Source organism: Aptenodytes forsteri, unplaced genomic scaffold, assembly GCF_000699145.1.
Source record: "Aptenodytes forsteri isolate BGI_AS27 unplaced genomic scaffold, ASM69914v1 Scaffold132, whole genome shotgun sequence".
In the NCBI taxonomy this organism is placed as follows: Eukaryota; Metazoa; Chordata; class Aves; order Sphenisciformes; family Spheniscidae; genus Aptenodytes; species Aptenodytes forsteri.
The window spans coordinates 3,530,631-3,549,510 of NW_008795520.1; the positions used below are offsets into that span (position 1 = coordinate 3,530,631).

General features: G+C 34.5%; 1 protein-coding gene across 1 annotated transcript in view; it reads right to left on the bottom strand.

Moving 5' to 3' along the window:
- The window catches only part of SIPA1L2 (signal induced proliferation associated 1 like 2), a 122,787-nt gene that overhangs the window by 52,033 nt on the left and 51,874 nt on the right, over positions 1-18,880 (bottom strand). Inside the window, exons 5-8 of the mRNA XM_009281787.1 lie at positions 18,497-18,671; positions 12,634-12,737; positions 5,791-5,948; positions 3,637-4,213 (exon numbers count right to left, since the gene is read on the bottom strand). Coding sequence (XP_009280062.1) covers positions 3,637-4,213; positions 5,791-5,948; positions 12,634-12,737; positions 18,497-18,671 — 1,014 coding nt within the window. The remainder of the gene's footprint in view (positions 1-3,636; positions 4,214-5,790; positions 5,949-12,633; positions 12,738-18,496; positions 18,672-18,880) is intronic.

Here is an 18,880-nt window from a genome sequence, read left to right on the forward strand (position 1 = left end):
TTTGGAGTATTTGTGTAACTTATGCCTGCAACTTGGTCAGTGACTGAAAGTCACAGTTTTCGGTACCTTAGTAAGTTTTAAAGCACTATTGCCTTTATAGTAAGTTTTAAAGCTCTATTGCCTTCATGGAATATTTCTATATGGATATTTGTCACTCAGCAGAGAAAATTAGAACTTGCACACATGAGAACAAAGTGCCACAAAACCATGAGTTACTGTAAGTTTGCTGATCTGAGAGAGCTGGTCCATGCTCATGCTTTTAACCGGTGATAAACTCAAGGAAATGAAATACAGTTAGCCCTCATTCATTAAGGGCTAATCTTCATTGAGCTGTGAAACATCGGAGAAAGATCTTTCAAGGATCTGGTATTCTGAGAATCATTGCCTGGAAAATTTAGGCTACTTAAACTGTAGCACTTTGACCTCATAAACCTTCCAGTTATTTCTGAAGATGTAGGCTTCAAAGTTAAAATGTGAAAGCCATTCTTGAGATGTCCAAAACGTACTCTGGAGGTTTTGTTTACAAAATCATATTCTGGGTCTTCCTATCAAAAAAGCAGCTATTTCCTTTGTTGTTATTCAGCTCTGAGTTTTTGGTATCTTTCGGAAGCTTTCCATTTTAAACAGAACTTTCTGTTGTGTTTATAACTGTGCATATGGTATTAGAGCTATACGGCATGCTGGAAGCACTAAGCTTTAACTCTTTTTTTCCAGCTCTGAGGTTCATCTTCAGTCACGACTAATTTCCAACAAGACTTTCATAATTTATGAACTAGATAAGTGAAAATGAAATTTTCAGCTCTTCATCAGTTTCCCTACATTTCTGTCACAAGTTTCTAAAATATATACAATGTTTAGTCATGCAGTGAAAAGAAGAACATGCTATTAGAGTCAGGAGCCCAGCTGATGGATGGAATTTTATCCTTATGAAACTACACAATATTCTTTTGGCGGGGGCAGACACCTCTTTATCATTACGTCACAATTATAGAATACTGCAGAATGAATGCACCAGTCAAAGTATACGGATTTCCCCGACTCAGAGCACTCAAAATCTCTTCTTCAAGTTAGTTAAATAGTCAAAGGTTAAAAGAGAAGGAAGATAAACATTCCTGCCAAAGATTCATCTATTCCAAATGGAAAGGATTCCAGGAGATCAAGTCGTCCACAAGTATATCCCCTAAAAGGTGACACTGCATGTTAAATAGTAGCGTCACATAAAACATAGTGCTGCTCCACTTCAAAATAGGTCATTCTGCTTACTTGGTTGCCGTTTCACTGAACATGTGGCTGTGCATGAATTAAGAGCCGGCTTCTCTAAACGCACTTAATACAGATGAAATTAAAAGACAGAGATCCTCTAAGTCCCATGAAGAAGGTGAAGAGTTTTTTTACTATACAGGCTTCTTACGAAATTCTGTCTACTCAGATTCTTGTCTAAAGTTTCATACAGGGTTTTCGTTCAATCTTGTATCACTCTGCCATTCTCTGTTATCCTAAAGCTCAGAACCACTGCTTTTTCTGCCTTCAAACACAGCTTGCCAAGTTAATCTATAGTTTGCTTTTGCTGCTCTTTCTACTTTATATCTCCAGATATTCTCCCCCACAAATACAGATCTGACTCCAGATTGACAAATCCCAGCTCTTTTTTTAGTCCTGAACTGATTCTTTTGGTTCAAACCAAAATTACAGTTTCAGTTTTTCACATCTTTGCTTTATCTGAATATTCAGATAGGTTTCCTATTCATCTGCATGATTTAAACCCAGGCAATAAAATGTAGTTATTTCTTTTACAATCTCATTTAGTAACTGCAACATTTTACTCACTGGTTTTAAGAAATGCTTTTACTAGTGACTGAAAAGGGTTAATCATCTGCTCACTGAAGTTTGATATTACATCACAGCTTGAGCTTTCACCTTTAGCATCTGCTGGCACATGTGGTTGTTGACCTTAGCTGTGTTCTGAGTCACTTAAGGTTTTTAAAGGATGTGTATGAAGTGTGGAATCAGAGTTTTAAATACTTTTTAGTGGTTGTTATGGTCACCTCTGAGCTTCTATATCAAAATGTATATAAGGACTGTTTAGAAAGCATTCAACATCATAAAACAACTAGGGAATAACATTAATATGCAGCTTTCAAAAGAGAGGAAGAAGCAGGGAAAAAGGAGAAAAATATGAGGTATTGAAACAGGGATGAAAACAGTTTTAAAACAAGTAGTGACAGCTAATTCTTTTAAGCAATGTGAAAGTTGGATAGGTGGCAGTGAAAGAGAGAAGGCAGCCAGAGTTCATTGGAATAGATACTTGAAGCTAATATTTGGGTTAACTTGGCCATAACTGATGCTAAATTTTTGAGGCTTAAAGCCAATTTGTCATTATTTAACCCAAACTGTGACCATAAAAAAGAGGAAGTATTCAAGTAAATATAGATAACCATTTCATTTTGTGGTTTTAATTACTGAATTTTAAAGATCTGTCCTCAGCAACTGGGATATTTCCATGTTTTGTAAAACCGAAGAAGTGAAAAACAGCAAAAGAAATTGCCGTCACTAATGACAGAAGAAGTTTTCACTAGAACTTTGAATCTTGTTTTCCATCTGTGTTAAACAATTTATATTGTTCATTTAGCAATACTTAATAGGAGTGAACTACATGTACACTATTTTCCAAAAGGGAAATATCTGTCTAAGGAAAGTGAAACTGAAGACCTCAATGAAAAGGATAATATAACAGTGGCAAGAAGAGTTTAAAGACATTCATCTATTGAAAGATTAATTGTACTTTGGAAGAAAAAGGTTATTATTTAGAGCACGATATCGAGCAACGCTAAATGTGACTGCAGAACTATAGAAGCCCTAAAACATCAGCTGCAATCCAACTGTTCCAGTGTGAAAATGGTAAGCATAATGATTTCTTTTCAGTACCGGGCTTTCTAATACAAACAAAACTGAGACCATCTAGATGACTTAAATCACGATCAAAGGGCAAAATTCAACCACATGAAGTAGGTGCATCAGCACTTTTACCTTGGACTTCCTGTCAGTTCATTTGTACTGACTTGAAATAGTTACAGGACAGTTGTGCTAACAGGGTCATCAAGTGTGTGAAAAACTTTATCCAGTCAGCTGGATATTAAGCTGGCATTAATTGGTCTAGTTTTTTTTACTTCCTGCAGTTCCTCCGTATAGAGGAACAAATCAGCAGAAACACTTATACAAATTTTTCTGCTAATATTCACATGGGTTATTATAAAAAGTCCAAGTGAGTTATTTTACACATTAAGATTTTGTATATTTTTAAATTAAGGTATATTTCTACCTACAAAGGTGTGATTTGAGAACAGGCTACAGCAAGAGAAGACAAAAGCTTAGCCTTTCAATCCCGATTTCAACACTGAAACCACCCATGGCCTTGGGCAAGTCTATCAGATTATTGGTATCAGATTCCTCATCCCTGAAAATGCGTGGATAACCCTGATCTCATATGCTGTTGTGAGGATTATTGTTTGTGATGGTCTCTGAAGACTGAAAATACTCTTTAAGTATAAACATAGGACATTTTTAATTATATCTCAAAGGAGATGTAGACAAGTAACCATGAAAAATTTGGAATTCTAGTTTAGCAACTGTACTTACTTCAAGTCTTTGAACAATTTCTCTGATGTCTTCAGTACAATTATCTGCTGCAGACAGAAGAATACATTCTCCTCTTTCATAAAATATTTTGATGCTCATTAATCCAGAAGTCCATCCAATAACATCTCTGCAGGAGCAGTTAAACACAACATTTTTTGATTCCTTTTCAATCAACATGATAAACTCATTGGAGATTCCAAGGAGACATTCAATGTCAGCAGACTGGCCAAAATCTCGTGCAATCACATTCCACATAATTGCTCCAACACTGAATAGATGTGCATCTTTCCTTGGTTTCACTTTTTCCTTTTTTTTTGCCCCTAAAGTAATAAAGCTAAACTTTGCTGAAGTATCCACTGTAGCTGTGGTAACAAAATTTTCTGCCAGATCTTTCAAGTATTCTTGACGTGTCCTTGTGGCCATGGCTCGAAATTTTTCCGACTTATGTGCCGCGTTTTCAGCATTAATAACTTTGGCTAAAAGGAAGTCCCTAAAGACTGCTGATTTGGGGAAAGTTACTCCTTTGGGAATGGGTGGACCGAACGGAGGTACATCTTTTGATCGTGAAACACCAACACTAGAAATAGAAAAAAAATACAATGTTAATTCCTGAAAAAAAGATCAGATGATAAGCAGAACTGTGATCTCTGCAGTCCATTTACACAGTCGGGTTTAGCTTTGACATGTCAATTTTCAGACATTTTAGTCACATCAAAGAAAACTGATTGGGTTGTCTGGTTTAAAATTGCTTTTTTCTTTTAAATATATAAGAGACATTATGGATGTATCTTACACAAAAAATATCAAGGATGACTCCTTAGGGTGTCACTGTCTCCTTTCTTTAATGGAATAAATATAAAAATGCTTTGTGAGACATAAATGAGAGAAGTATTTTTAATTTTTTTTAATGTAAGTCTGACTATCATTTTCAGCTGTCACTCAGTTGCATAATTGTAAAACTAAGAAATATATAAATAGAAACCAGAATTTATTTTAATCCTCAGACATTTTGCTACAGTGAAGTGTGAAGACAAAGAAAAAGTATCAGTGTCAAATGTGTCCGTAATGGGAGCATTCTGCACCGGTTTAAGTTGCCTACTCTATGTTCATAAAATTTCAAAATACCTGCAATTCTTCATATGGACAGTTCACAGCAAGATGTAAAAGAAATAGGAGTATTTTCTCACTGATAACATTGTACCTATAATTGATATCTACATAATGTATTTCAACTGAAAATGGATTTCAAAATACTGTGCAAACTACGTACAACCACCAGTAGTTTGACTGAAATGCAGTCACATTTGGGATGACAGACAGACATCATTTAGTAATAAGAAAAATGTAACTTATGAAATGTCATGTATTATTAAACACAAGAGAGCTACTGAAACAAAATCAAGTTCTAAATGATAGCTTAAGTTCTAAGAGACAGCTAAAAGACAGTAATACGACCTGACCTCATGATGTACTTTAATTTCATTCTAAACAATGAATAAGTAACATTTATACATGCTAAATCTGCACCATTACGCTTCAACTCCTTATGATTATGTGCACAATTCCCAGTTAGTTCAGAACTACGCTTCCACCCCGGTTACCTTGCTAGAATTCATGGCGCAGTGACTTAAATGTGAGAGTTAAGGTCATCTGTGCACAATGACTTAAATGTGAGAGTTAAGGTCATCTGAAATTTGAGATGTTTTTATACTCCCCAGAAGTCCTCATTCATGTGCTTAAAGGCCATGACTCATCCCGGTGTCATATTGTCATAATCAGGGATTTATACAGGTTAATAGCCTTCTAAAATACTTTATTTTAAATCACTTTCTTTGAAAAAGGAAATGTGCAATACAAATTCTAAATTAATTTCTTTTGCTATGTCTGCAAATCTTATTTTCACTAACTTGTTATATCTCCATTTTGTGCCCATAAATCAGCAACACAGTTTTCTGCATACACCCGTTTAAGTCTACAAACTGCTCTGTAACTCTAGATGTGTGCAAGGGAGACATTAGGGTTTAAATATCACAGAAAATGTAGCAGAAATTTTAAAATTGTACACATAATATCTCTAGGAGACAAAAAACTGTTAGAAGAGGCAGTTCCATTGTAGTCTTAATAACAAACAAATAATTATAAGGCTCTACTCACCTATAGCACACATTTTCAGTGCAAGGATTATGCACTTTGACTATGACAAATACATGTTGAAAGTGGGAACGAATATTTTTTGGATCAAAGGGAAGTGCTCCTGGCTCTTGGAAGACAATGGTAACTATGTCATTTCCTATATGCCTTTTCCTTAGTAGCTAGACAAGAAACATGCATTGAAAAATTAGTTATAAAAAAATGATCACAATTTCTTCAAATTAGAAAAAAAAAAAATCCAAACCAAAATAAATGAAGCTTATTTTTTCAGAAATAACTTTTAATTAATCATATCCTGGATAGCTACAGATAAAGGATTTTGGACTGAACTGCAAAAAGATAGGGAAAGGAAATTGGGCTATGTTCACAAAAATACTAGTGAGTTCTCTTGCATCCCCACACTAGTTCTGCATAGTTTCTGCTCATTTCTCTTTTATTCTATAAGAAAAATATATTTCTCTTACTTTAGTGCATCACTTTAGTAATACAAAAATGTTACATCACTTGACATTCCTCACTATCCAGAGAACTGTACATCAGTTCCCTCTTTACAGTGTAGTATTTGCTTCTATATGAAAAATATGATATTTTTTCTTTCTTAATAAACCTTCCTTTTCCATGTTGCATTTTTATTAAACATTGTCCTTAACGTTATGGTTTTGTTTTTAAATAGATTATCATGAATACTCATCACAAATTTCAGCAAATGCAAACTTGAGGAACAGAGCTGAGACACAGAATACTCATGGAGAAACAATAGCTATTAGAAACTCATTAATTAAAAACTTTTTTTTGTAATTGGAACTTAATAAAAACTACAAAACATGCCTACCAATAAGGGACCACCTCTCTCAAAAAAAAACCAACCCAAAAACCCAACAAAAGAACCCTGTAAAATGATGTTCACTTTCCTCATGGAAGTATATTGTACCTCTCAAATTTTTTACACTTTTTTCTTAAATACCTTTGCTTATAAAACATCCATGTATATTACCAGATGGAAAAAAGTAGTCTAGCATGCGCTACATTTTAAATATCCACCCAAAGTCTGCCAAAGACCTTGCCTTGTCAACTAACAGCATACAGACACTTAAAGCTTTACCTTAGCTCATGCGTAACTAAAAAGAATACAAGAATAAATTTATTTGAAAACTTTGAGAACAAGTAAAAATTTCTCTATCGAGCTGATTTTACAGAACAAAATCTTTCTAATAAAAGAGTATTTGCTTGTATTTTCTCAGTTCCATTAAAAGTTAGTATTTCAGCTACCAACGAAAAGAGCAAAGTTACACATGCTAAAGCCTAAGACCCATAAGTATGTTTCATTATATCTCCTAAAATAGCACAAAGGATGGTATTCTAAAGGTAGTAAGAAGGGCCAAAGCCACAATTTTAAAACACTTATTTTAAACATAATCAAAATCCCAAATGCAGATTAAAAAAATAAGACTTCTGATGAAACTTTAAAACAGATATAGGAACAGAAAATAATATTTGGTATAAGTCATGTGGCTCAGTCAAGTTTTCAGGTTCTTAAGACTAAAATAAAATAACTGACTATTTGAGCAATTTAAGATATACATCCTGTTGCATTGTATGCAATTATAGTAGAAGTACACTACGTGGAACTGATCACAGAACTAAGTGTGTCAGGTATAGTTTAATTTGCTGAGCTAGTGAACCATACAATTAGATCATAGTAGTGAAGCACAAGTTCATGTTTAGAGGTTATTAGCTCACAGATTGGAATTTACACCGCAGTTAAATTTGTAAGAAACCTTCCAATTATGAGGTACAAGGTGATTCATTTCTGCCTTTGTTATATAACTAACTGACCAATTACTCTTTCTTGCTACAGTGGTTCATGCCTATGCCTATACATTTCCACAGAGCAAAATTACAAAAATTAGAAAGCAACATCCTGTTTAAAGTTATATTCATTTCTCAAGACAATCACTGTTTTCAAGAATATTTTCTGCTTTTGTAGACCTCTTTAGGCGGTTCTGCTTGCCATCATAGGTTGCTTAAGCAAGAATAGCAGTCACTTAAGAGGTAAGTTTTAGAAATGTTTGAAATTTTACTAGCAAAAATACTCTTTTCAAAATTATGGCAGGGGGGGGATCCTATCCCTGAACTATTTTCAAGAGCTTATTCCCATATCCTATCCCTGAACTATTTTCAAGAGCTTGCCTCTAAGAGGCACAAAAATAGGAAATAGGAAGTCAGGTCATCATTTGTAAGAACCTTACCAAGCTTGCAGAGATCTTGTGACTTCTTCAACATTTTAAAATAAAATCAGTGTAACTGTTATAAATAACTGTCATGCATAAGTGAACTTCAACACAATGCAAAGGCAAAGCACAGTTGTAGCTGTGCGCAGAGTATCATAATGCAAAGAACTTGGAAAGGGGAGAGAAGTAAGTCAGGTCATCATTTGTAAGAACCTTACCAAGCTTGCAGAGATCTTGTGACTTCTTCAACATTTTAAAATAAAATCAGTGTAACTGTTATAAATAACTGTCATGCATAAGTGAACTTCAACACAATGCAAAGGCAAAGCACAGTTGTAGCTGTGCGCAGAGTATCATAATGCAAAGAACTTGGAAAGGGGAGAGAAGTAAACTGGGGTGATCTGGAAGATGGAAAGAAGTGCTCTGGATAGGATAAAGGAACAGGAAAAGAATAAAGTATTGAATGGAGAAGAAGGAGGGAACACATACTTCCCTGGGAAATGTGAGATAAGGATAGCATACTGAAAATGAAAAAGGAATTGAAGGAAACCGGAACTAAGCAAAAAGATTTATAAGGAACCCTTTTCTAGTTTCCATTCTATATCCTAGATTTTCCTCCCAACTTTTACCTCCTAGTTTTTTTTCAGGTTCTCAGTTTCCCCTTCCTCTCCCATTTTGAGGTCTGCTCAGGGTTGGGTTTTTTGGGGGTTGTTGTATTATTAATTTTTTTTTAATCTTCCTTTCTAACATACTCTAAAGAGTCTCATGCCAATGCAGAGCAGAATAGGAACTCTCAACAGGGTGCATAGATTACAGAGGATTACTTACAGTAAGGAGGCATCAAACACGCTTTGACATTGTTCTAGTGTCAGTCTAAATTGGCACGGTAGAATTTGAAAATGAACCCAATCAAGTACGATAGGCAGCCAAAAGGAAATCAGTGAAATTTTATGTAAGAATACAAGACACACAAAGGGGAGTCCGGTAAGGAAAGTATGTTAGAAAAGCAGAATCCATTAGATCAAAATTATTTATACCACATAATAGTTACTATTTTAATTTAGATATTTTACCTACTCAATTCTTAATTTTCAGATATGCATCTCTGAAGAAAAGTACTGTCTTAAAACCTAGCATATTTACAGGTTATGCCCAGTCATAAACATCTACCCACTTCTGTGGAATTTTAATTGCCTAGTCAAACTGCGAAACAACAAGGAATTCTTGTTGAAATAGCAGTGAATTATATTCTTCGTTCAATTAAATGATGAAATATTAAGAGTCAAATAAGAAAATCTTCAAACTTATTTTAGTACATTTCTAAAATAAGCAGTTTCAAAAGTTTTATTTTCAATTTGTGTTCTTAACCAGTACCAAAACCAGAAAGAAACGGCAAAAGACATTTCATCAGATCTGGTTAAACTGAGTCTGGTATAACCACGTCTTGTTATTCCAACCATTTTAACAGTAGCTTAAATTCAACAAGTTTATTTCATTATTGCATATCTGTTTCATTTTTAAGTTTTCATTATACCAGGTGGAAACTGATTATTTGAACTGATTTGGATTAATCAGGTCTGACCACGTGTACACAAGCAGACTGCAAATGTGTGAATGGGAAACTCGCAAGGGAATGATTTGGAAAGGGACGTCGCAAAGGTAAAGTTTAAAGGGGAAAGCCTTGAACTATGATTTGAAGAAAAGGCCAGTAAAGGAAAAGAAACTGGCCACACCAGGGCTGGTAGTCTTTTCTGTCCTAGGGAAGGAGCAGCTGACTTGAAAGTTCCCAGCCTATGTTGCAGCCAAAGTGAAAATTACCTTGCTCTTTGGATCTCCTGCTGGCTCTAAAACTAGAGGGATGTCCTGATCAGGGACCAAGCAGGGCGTAGTTATGTCCTGGAAGAAGCAACAAACAATTCTGGTGTGGCCTATTTTTGGCTCACAGGTATTTGGAATCTAAGCAATGCTCAGTGCTTGCTCATTGAAGGTCGTAGTCCTAGATGATGAAGAGTGACTCAATACCTTGCCCAGTCATTACCAAACAAGGGACATAGGGATAGGATGCAATAACCTCATTGCCAGTACATACACAATATGCTAGCAAAAAATAACTATTGAATGGGGGTCTTCATTGCTAACATAACCTAAAAGGTAAATTACCATGGTCCCTAACTTCCCCTTACTTGGGTATGTAGAGTTAGTAAGCCAAACTCTGAAGAGACAAACAACATTCATATTCCACAGCACCTGTAAGTCTCTCTCTGTCTTGAGCACAACTGATGCAACTGCATCTGTGGTCTTCAGCATCTAAAATGTCTCAAGGAAAAAGACCTAATCGAATTTTATCCCAGCTTGTGAGAATAATACTGTTGATACATTTCACACTTCACTATGTATTTTGGAACTAAACAGTCATAGAAGAAAATTAAACAATGATTATAGATCCCTTTTGCACATTAAGGCTGGCTAAATTTTGGTCATTTGGGTGTGCTTGTCACATTTCATTAAGACAGTGTCCATGCTGTGCAAATACTGCTAGATCCCGGCACCTAAAAAAATAATGTGGTGTGTCTTCAGATAGGCATACTACTTGAACTTGGAAAACTGCCACATTATTTTGATCCCAAGAAAGCCATGAATAACAACATGGTGCTTCTACTAAATATTGAACCTGTTAAAGTGACAACAATGAGAGCTTACTAAAACACTGTGGAAGGGAGTACTTGCTGCTGGGGAAAACCATGGAGTTAAAATTGGAAGATTTTGCTGTACACAAGAATTGGCACCTGACTATAAAGACATTTAAGGAAATTATGAGAATGAAAGGAAGGCACAGGAAGAAGTGAAAGGACAGTAATGTGGCTGAGCAACACAGCAGTGAAGCTGACAAACAGCAAACAATTATGAATATTAGTGGATTGTGGCAAAAGGATATCCTGTTCTCACAAACAAGGGAAAGTCATGAAAGACAACAAAAGTAATAAACTCCAAGTAAGGCCATATTTACTGTCAGTACCTGTGATTAGCTATGAAAATATTAATTTTTTCCTTTTAAGGCAAGCTCATTCAGTGTATTATATCTTCTTAATAGTGTACAGTTTTCCCTGTTTACATATGCTTTCCAGTCAAAGATTGTTATGACTGATTACAGACAGAACAACTCCTAGTGTGTTTACTAAATTAATCCTGTATTGTAATAAGGTATAAGTGAAAGTTTAGAGAAGTGGAGCAATCTCAAATCAGTGATGATGATCCGATACCTTGATTACTAGCTACTGGCACAGTTGAGTGTGTGATATAGCTGAACATTCTGTCTTCTGAAAGCCACACATTTTAAGATGTGAGTCATCTAAACATTCATATTATTCATATGGTGAAGAGTTTCTGTCTTTTGATTCCTAATTTAGTTTTTTTAAACCAAATCTAAGTGTAATGGAGTAAAATTTGCAGTTGTCTTAACTGTTCACTTGAAATGGTTCTTCAAACAGTTCAGAACATTATGCACTGGCTATTTAAAATACATAAATACATGATATACTTTCTTCCATTTTGATTTTCATTTATCCTTTCTCAAGAATTTTAATTGTTTTCTTTTATCTTTTTCTTGCTGTCTTGACACATCTCTTTCTTCCCACAAGACCTATTGATAGGGTAGACATGAAAGATACAACTCACATATGGTTTAACAATCAGTAACCATCTTTTGTATGCTGTTCAAAAAGAAAGTGAGATAGCATCTTTATTTCATGACAACCCTCCAAAATGACTGAAATCTTTGTATCTTGCATGGCAATGAGAGAATATTCTAAAACTAACTAAATAAATTCAACACTTATTTCTGCAGACCTAGAAAAATGCAGAGTAGTAGCACAGAAAGTTATGAACTATCATCAGTCTGACCTATGAGCAATTGTACTGCTTTTTTTTTTTAAGAGTTAATGTTGATATATTATACCAAATGTGCTTGTAATTTTTAATTCAGTCACAAGAAATATCCAAGACAGGCAAGACAGAGTAACCTTACTGGTGCATCGCACACTTTAGATGCTGTGCTGTTTTTTAGCCATCCTTAATGCTTTAAAGATATTCTGAATTATTACATAAGCAAAGGGAATTCTCCAGAAATAAAATAAGTACGCTGCAGTTTTCTGTCTTCACAAGCAGACACCTTGAAGGATATAGTTAAGCATTTATTACTAAGCTGACACATTAATAAACTTTTCAAGATCTGTAATATAAGGATTAAGTGGAATAGTTTTAAAAATCTTATTACATGAATATTTTAACCATAAGACTATTTTCAAGCTTCATTCTATTCAATGTTTAAAACGTACATAAGATCTGAATCCAGTCCAAACTGAAAATAACTCATTCACCACAGGCAACATTACCTTTTAATAGTATCATGAAATGGGGGAGATAGGATAAGTTCCTGAATTATATAGTATAAAAATCCTATGAGATTTCTAATGCCTTATAATATTTCAAGAAAAAAAATACAATTGTCATACTTCATATAAAACAATTCAGTTTTAAATCAGTATTACTTTAAAAAAACCCCCTCAATGTCAGAGATTTATAATGTAAAATTACAATGAAAAGTTAAAAAACATACCTGTTGCCTGTTGCTGGGCATGTATGGAAGCATTGTTGATACATGAAACATTAACTCATAATCTTTATAGGTAGTATAGAGGGAATGAGTTCCTGTTGAATCAGCTGAAAATTAATTTAATCGCGAGAAGGTCAGTATAATAGAACATTCATACTATTTTTTAGGACACCACTCTTTGCATGCTATGATTTAAATCTATTAACGCAATTTAAAACTTTTTTCCAACAGAACAAAAACAGTATGCGTCAGCTAACGATCTACTCTTTAGTTTAATATTATGACATAGAAGAGTCCTGCAAGAAATTGCCCAAAGAGTTTGCTGTCTGTGAGCCCTAAATGATCTAATTTTTAATATATTGGCATTTCATGAAAAAAAGAACAAACACTTAGCTACTTGAGTATAGTTTTATATGATCTACACTTTCATTATTTAAAATGTTAATAAGGACAATTGACTAATCCCATACTTTACCAAAAATAAACTGACAATGCTACTTCAAAACTGATATTAAAACACATACTGCAGATCAGACATTTTTAAAACGTAAAATATGTAACATAATACATTGTAGTATAATGTCAAATAATTTTACTGGGAATTTTCAGATCTTTTAAAATTATTAAAATGCATTTCATATATGATATTAATTTTATTTCTTCTATTTAGGAAGTTTATTAATAGAGTTAGCATTTCAGAATGTTTACAGAAAATTAGAGGAGTTTTACTCTGTAGTCATAAATGAACCCTTTTTATTCACCTTCTTTAATAAGTCTGGATTATTTAAGTAAGTACAATCAACTTTAAAGCAGGAGGTTGGGAACACCCTATTGAGTCAAGACAACTATCAATTTTTCTTCTCTTTTTCCATGTTCACTCATTTTTTTAATATAATTTTATATTATCTACACCAATAAGCATTCTCCAGCACACTCTTCCACACACTGTTTAAGGTTTTGGGGTTTTGTTTTATTTTAAATAGTAACTGTGTTCCAAGAAGAAATTGCATGGCCATGTTAGTTCTCAGGTTAGAAGTATATAAACATACACTGAAGTGTAAAATTCAACAGTAACCATATTGTATCTGCATCCCTAAATCTGAAAATATTTATGTGTATGTATAATTTTGAACACATTCATATTACAACTGACTTCATCAGTTATGTTTGTGCAATAATAAAATTAACTTCATTTATTAATATTGATGTAATATAAATTACAGTTACATAAGAAATAGGGAGCGTAATTTCCACTGAAGTTTCTTACTTAAATGTTGCTAAAAAAAGCAAACATTATTGCACTCTTCTATTTTAAAATCTTTGTTGAAAATATAATTCCATTATAAACTTTCCATGGCATTTTAGAAGACAGAGTTTTGAAGAGATAGAAGGAGGAAATAAATTATATTGTGAAATACAAATATCTGCCTAAACTACACTGATCTCAGCAACCCTACTCCCTGACTCCTTTTGTAATTAGATATTAAATAAAGTCAAATTATCTTGAACAGATATTGCACAAAACAGTCCCTTTAAATACTTATTACAGAAAGGCAGATTCTTTACCCTTAAATCAATGCTTTCCTAATACAACATCCTACTTAGCTGAATACTTTTGATTTAGCACCTTGACTTTGGAAATGAACTAGCAAGTTTTTCTTCTGAAATTTAATCCCTTACACTAAGCAAGCTGAAAACTTCTAACTCAACAGATGCTTTACTGAACACCTACTACAGCCCACTGTGATTAAATTTACATAATGGTTGCTACTACAAACATTACTCTGCTGACAATTTTAGCGAAAAAAAAAATTGTATCTGGGCTGACATTTTTGCACCTCATTCCTTTCTGAACATTAGTTTTATTTCACAAAGTTTGAGGAAAACTGGCTAGCCTTTTTTTAAGTTACGAAACGTTTCTGCTTTTTTGCAGAAAAGCACCTTTTATCAAATGAAAGTAAAATAGCACTATTCCTCTGTAGATATAAAACTGCAATGTTTCCTCGATTTCTTTAACCCTCATTTCTCTCTTGACAGGTATAAGGAAATTAAATGCAAACATAATCCAATTTATCCATAATCCAATCCATCATTAAAGTCTGAACATTACAAATGAGAATATTAATGTTCCAATAATAACATTTTAATTCCTCATTTCTAGTAGATTGATAAGTCTTAAGACATATACTACACAAATTATATAGTGTTGAATTGGTAAAGTTTCCTCTAATTTTCTTATTTCTTGATCTTGGGATTTAGAATTGCGTGCCATTAAAAATGCGCTAAAGAAGGGCAGAAAAGAGTTTTTAGTTAATATATTCCCCTGCACTGGGTCTGGCTTGGATCGAGTTAATTCTCTTCATAGCAGCCTATACGGTGCTGTGTTTTCTATATGTGATCAAAACAGTGTTGATAACACACCAATGTTTTAGCTATTGCTGAATAGTGCTTGCACAGCGTCAGGGCTTTCTCTGTTTCTCACACTGTCCCCCACCCCCCCGCAGGGAATATGCTAGGGGTGGGCAAGAGTTTGGGAGGGGACGCAGGTGGGACAGCTGACTCGAATTGACCAAAGCCATATTCTATACCATATAACATCATGCTCTGCAGTAAAACTGGAGTGGGGGCAGTTTTTCCATGGTAGCTGTTGCTCAGAAACTGGCTGGGCATCAGCCTGCTGATGGGAGGTGGCAAGGGATTGTCTTTGCGTCACTTGTTTTTGTGGGGGTTTTTGTTGGTTGGTTGGTTGGTTGTTGTGGTGGTGGGTTGGTTTTTTGTTGGGTTTTTTTTGGTGGGTTTTTTGGGGGGGGAGGTGGGGGGGGTGGGTGTTTTTTTCCTTTCTTCACTTATTGAACTGTCTTAATCTCAACTCACAATTTTTTCTTGCTTCTGCCCTTCTGATTTTCTCCCCCATCCTGTTGGGGAGTGAGTGAGCAAGCAAATGGGTGGGGGCTTACTTGCCAGCCAGGTCAACCCACCACAACATTCTATAGTCCATAAGAAATGGACCAATTAATTTCTTATCAAAATATTAAAAAAACAGACCAAATTAAAAAAAAAAAAAACCTTCTTAAAGAAAAACCCCACAACTAGTAAAACATTTGAGAATAGAAAAACTTAATAAATGTGAACCCTACAAAAACTGAGCAAGAAATATTACTGAAACATTATGCCTACCAAAATTGTAGCTACTAGAGATGAAATTATTACAGTATTCTGAACCTGAACGCAGTCAGATCAATGTATTATCCAATTATAAATATGACATGCAGTAATACTTGTTGTGCCATTATATTAAAAAACCCAAGTATAACACAAAGAAGATGATAATTAAGTCAGTATTTTACATTTAATATAAAAGTGAAGCCTATTTCTTTCTGAACTCTCTTAATTCCATTCTGTTTGTTGCAAACTATGAGAACGTATTATGACAGGCCAATATCGTTAATGGACACAGCATTAGTAAAACATTAAAATTATGTTACTGAACGATATGTACGCAATGCCAGTCAGCAATGTATATTCATACTGAAGCACAGCAAATATAGAATCTGAATTTGCTGACAGATCAGCATATATTGTCATATGTAAAAATTACTAGGTGATATTTGGTCATGCTCTGATTGGGGAAAAAAAAAAGGCAAAACCAAAACACCCCTTACTCCTTTGAATCTTTCATCCCTGTTTATCAATTCATCCCAGAAGTCTGACATCCACAGTGTGTTAATAAATATTTCTACACGTTAATTTGAAAAATGAGTTACTACTCTGTACTGAAATAAGATGCAATAGTCTCTATCAAGCCTGAATTATTAAAGTGAAACAAGCACAGATTTAAGCAAAGAGGCAATAATGTTAATAAAAATAAATGTGGTGCTTACGCAGGTTGACAGGGCTACGGAATTGCAGCTTTCTCACCTTGTAGGTCATAAATTAGAATCTGTCATAGGATTCAGCTCACTTTTTTCACCATTCCCCACCACTACTAGAGATGGAAAATGTGAAAAATTTCTTGAATTGCAAAGCTGGTCTCCCTTCATACCAAAAGCATGAGGTTTTATCACCAACTTTGCGTATCTCATTTCCCGCTGGAGATTGGCCTATGGACAGTTTATCTGCACTGGGCACCAACCACAATGTACACGCACTAGACATTTCCAAAAATTTCTAATACGAATCATTAAGTCTCTCTCCTAATGCTGTACAGGAGACGACAGCCCATCAAGGGCACTACCAGTTTGATAACAGAAGAGCAATCCTTTTATGACTATGACACTGATCAGTGTTCAAATGTACTATTTTAAAAAAAAAAACCAACAAAATCCAGATGTATTCCAGTTAAATGAAGACTGATGTTGAAGTAGCAAAAACACGCAAGAGATTCCTAAGAACCAGGCTAGATCAGATGGGTAAGTGGCAGGAGGAACAGAGAAGCGAATAGGAGGACTTACTGATTCCTAGATCTCTGTGACTATCTGAAAGGCAAAATAACCCTTTCAAGAAAAGATGATCTTCCCTTAATTTCCTTTAAGTACATCTTTCTAAGCTTCCTTCTTGGCAGCTTATCTCTAACAGTTCAAGCAACTTTCCCATTTGATTAGAAAAGTAAGTAGAATATGCACACAAGTAGCAGAATTTAATAGTTTAAAAAGATGTACTTTGCTAACAGAAGTATTCCTTTTCTGTTATACACAGGCCACATCATACAGTATATTAAAAAAAGTTAAAAAATCTATTTTCAGGGTGTAATAGGCAAGCTACAGCAAAAATAAGGATACAAATCAAATCATAGCATAGAATGGTTTGGGTTGGAAGGGACCTCTAAAGGTCATCTAGTCCAACCCCCCTGCCGTGGGCAGGGACATCTTCAACTAGAGCAGGTTGCTCAGAGCCCTGTCCAACCTGACCTGGAATGTTTCCAGTGATGGGGCCTCTGACACCTCTCTGGGCAACCTGTTCCAGTGTTTCACCACCCTCATTGTAAAAAATTTCTTCCTTTTATCTAGTTTTTATATCTATAAAAATAGTACGTTACAATAAAGTAGATGATTACCTAGATATCCTTAGATCACAGCTCATAGTGATCAGTTGTCAAAATCCTGTTAAAACTACATTAAACTAAGAATAAGTTAAGTTAAAGTTAAGGGCAGTGAAAAGCAATGCTAATAAAGAAGTGTGTTAACATGTCATTGACTTTTTTAATACTTCAGTATTAAAACTGAAGCAATAGTTCAGTTCCTATTTTTGCTACAAAACCCAACAAACTTGTACAATTAAATTACTATACTAATGCACTTAGGGAAACTGAAAGACCTGAGGAAATGGCAGTAATAACACAGTGGTTAGGTAGATGAACGTTTATCAACTGCCAAATGATAACATGCTTAATGTGCACGTGTGAGAAACTAGGAAACTTGTTTGCACCTCAAATATAAACATCAATATGTATGTTGATTAAAAAGAAGCACAGAAGTTTAGTTAAAACAAGGAAAATGGTCCTTTGTCATGACTCCGTATTTTGAAATACATGTATTTTCTTTTGCGTTTTTAAGGATAAGATGTTAAAGTGTAGCTGGGAAATTCTGAAATATATAAAAAATATCACTCACATAGTACGATTTTAACTAAGAGCAAACAAATGAAATAAGTTGCTTTGATTTTCAGTTTTACTGATGTCACAGAAAAAGTAAATAACTTTTCAGACAAGGTGTGATACATGCTCTTATCGTATGCTTCATCTTCCTCATTTACCATTTAGTCTTACTAATCAAAACCCAAAGTCAAGAGCATGAAAAGACAAAACAGGATTTGCAGAAGATCAACTGGATAATTATAGTTTCTACCATAGGTTGGAAACATAACTTACTTTTATTATCTAGCTGAGCCCTGTATTTACTAAACCCTTTTAGGCGCACTCTCTGGCCCAGCAGATCAAGGAACTCTTCAAAAGCTGGTCCTGCCATCTCATTGTTATACATTTCTTCCTCTGTGCTTTGGCCTGCTTTGCAGTAAAGGATACCAATCTTATGTTGAAAACTCAGCTGAAATTAAAAAAAAAAAAGGGAAAGGAAAAATTATAGAAGCAAAGGAAAGCCAATACTAGAACAAATATTAACTATTTAAATATTAACATTGTTATAACCCCCGGCAGAAGTTATCTGAAAGTGAAAAAACAATTTTCTGATTTGGGAAATTAAGTCACCACAGGGAAAAAAAAACAACCACCAACCAAAAAACAACACAAAACAAC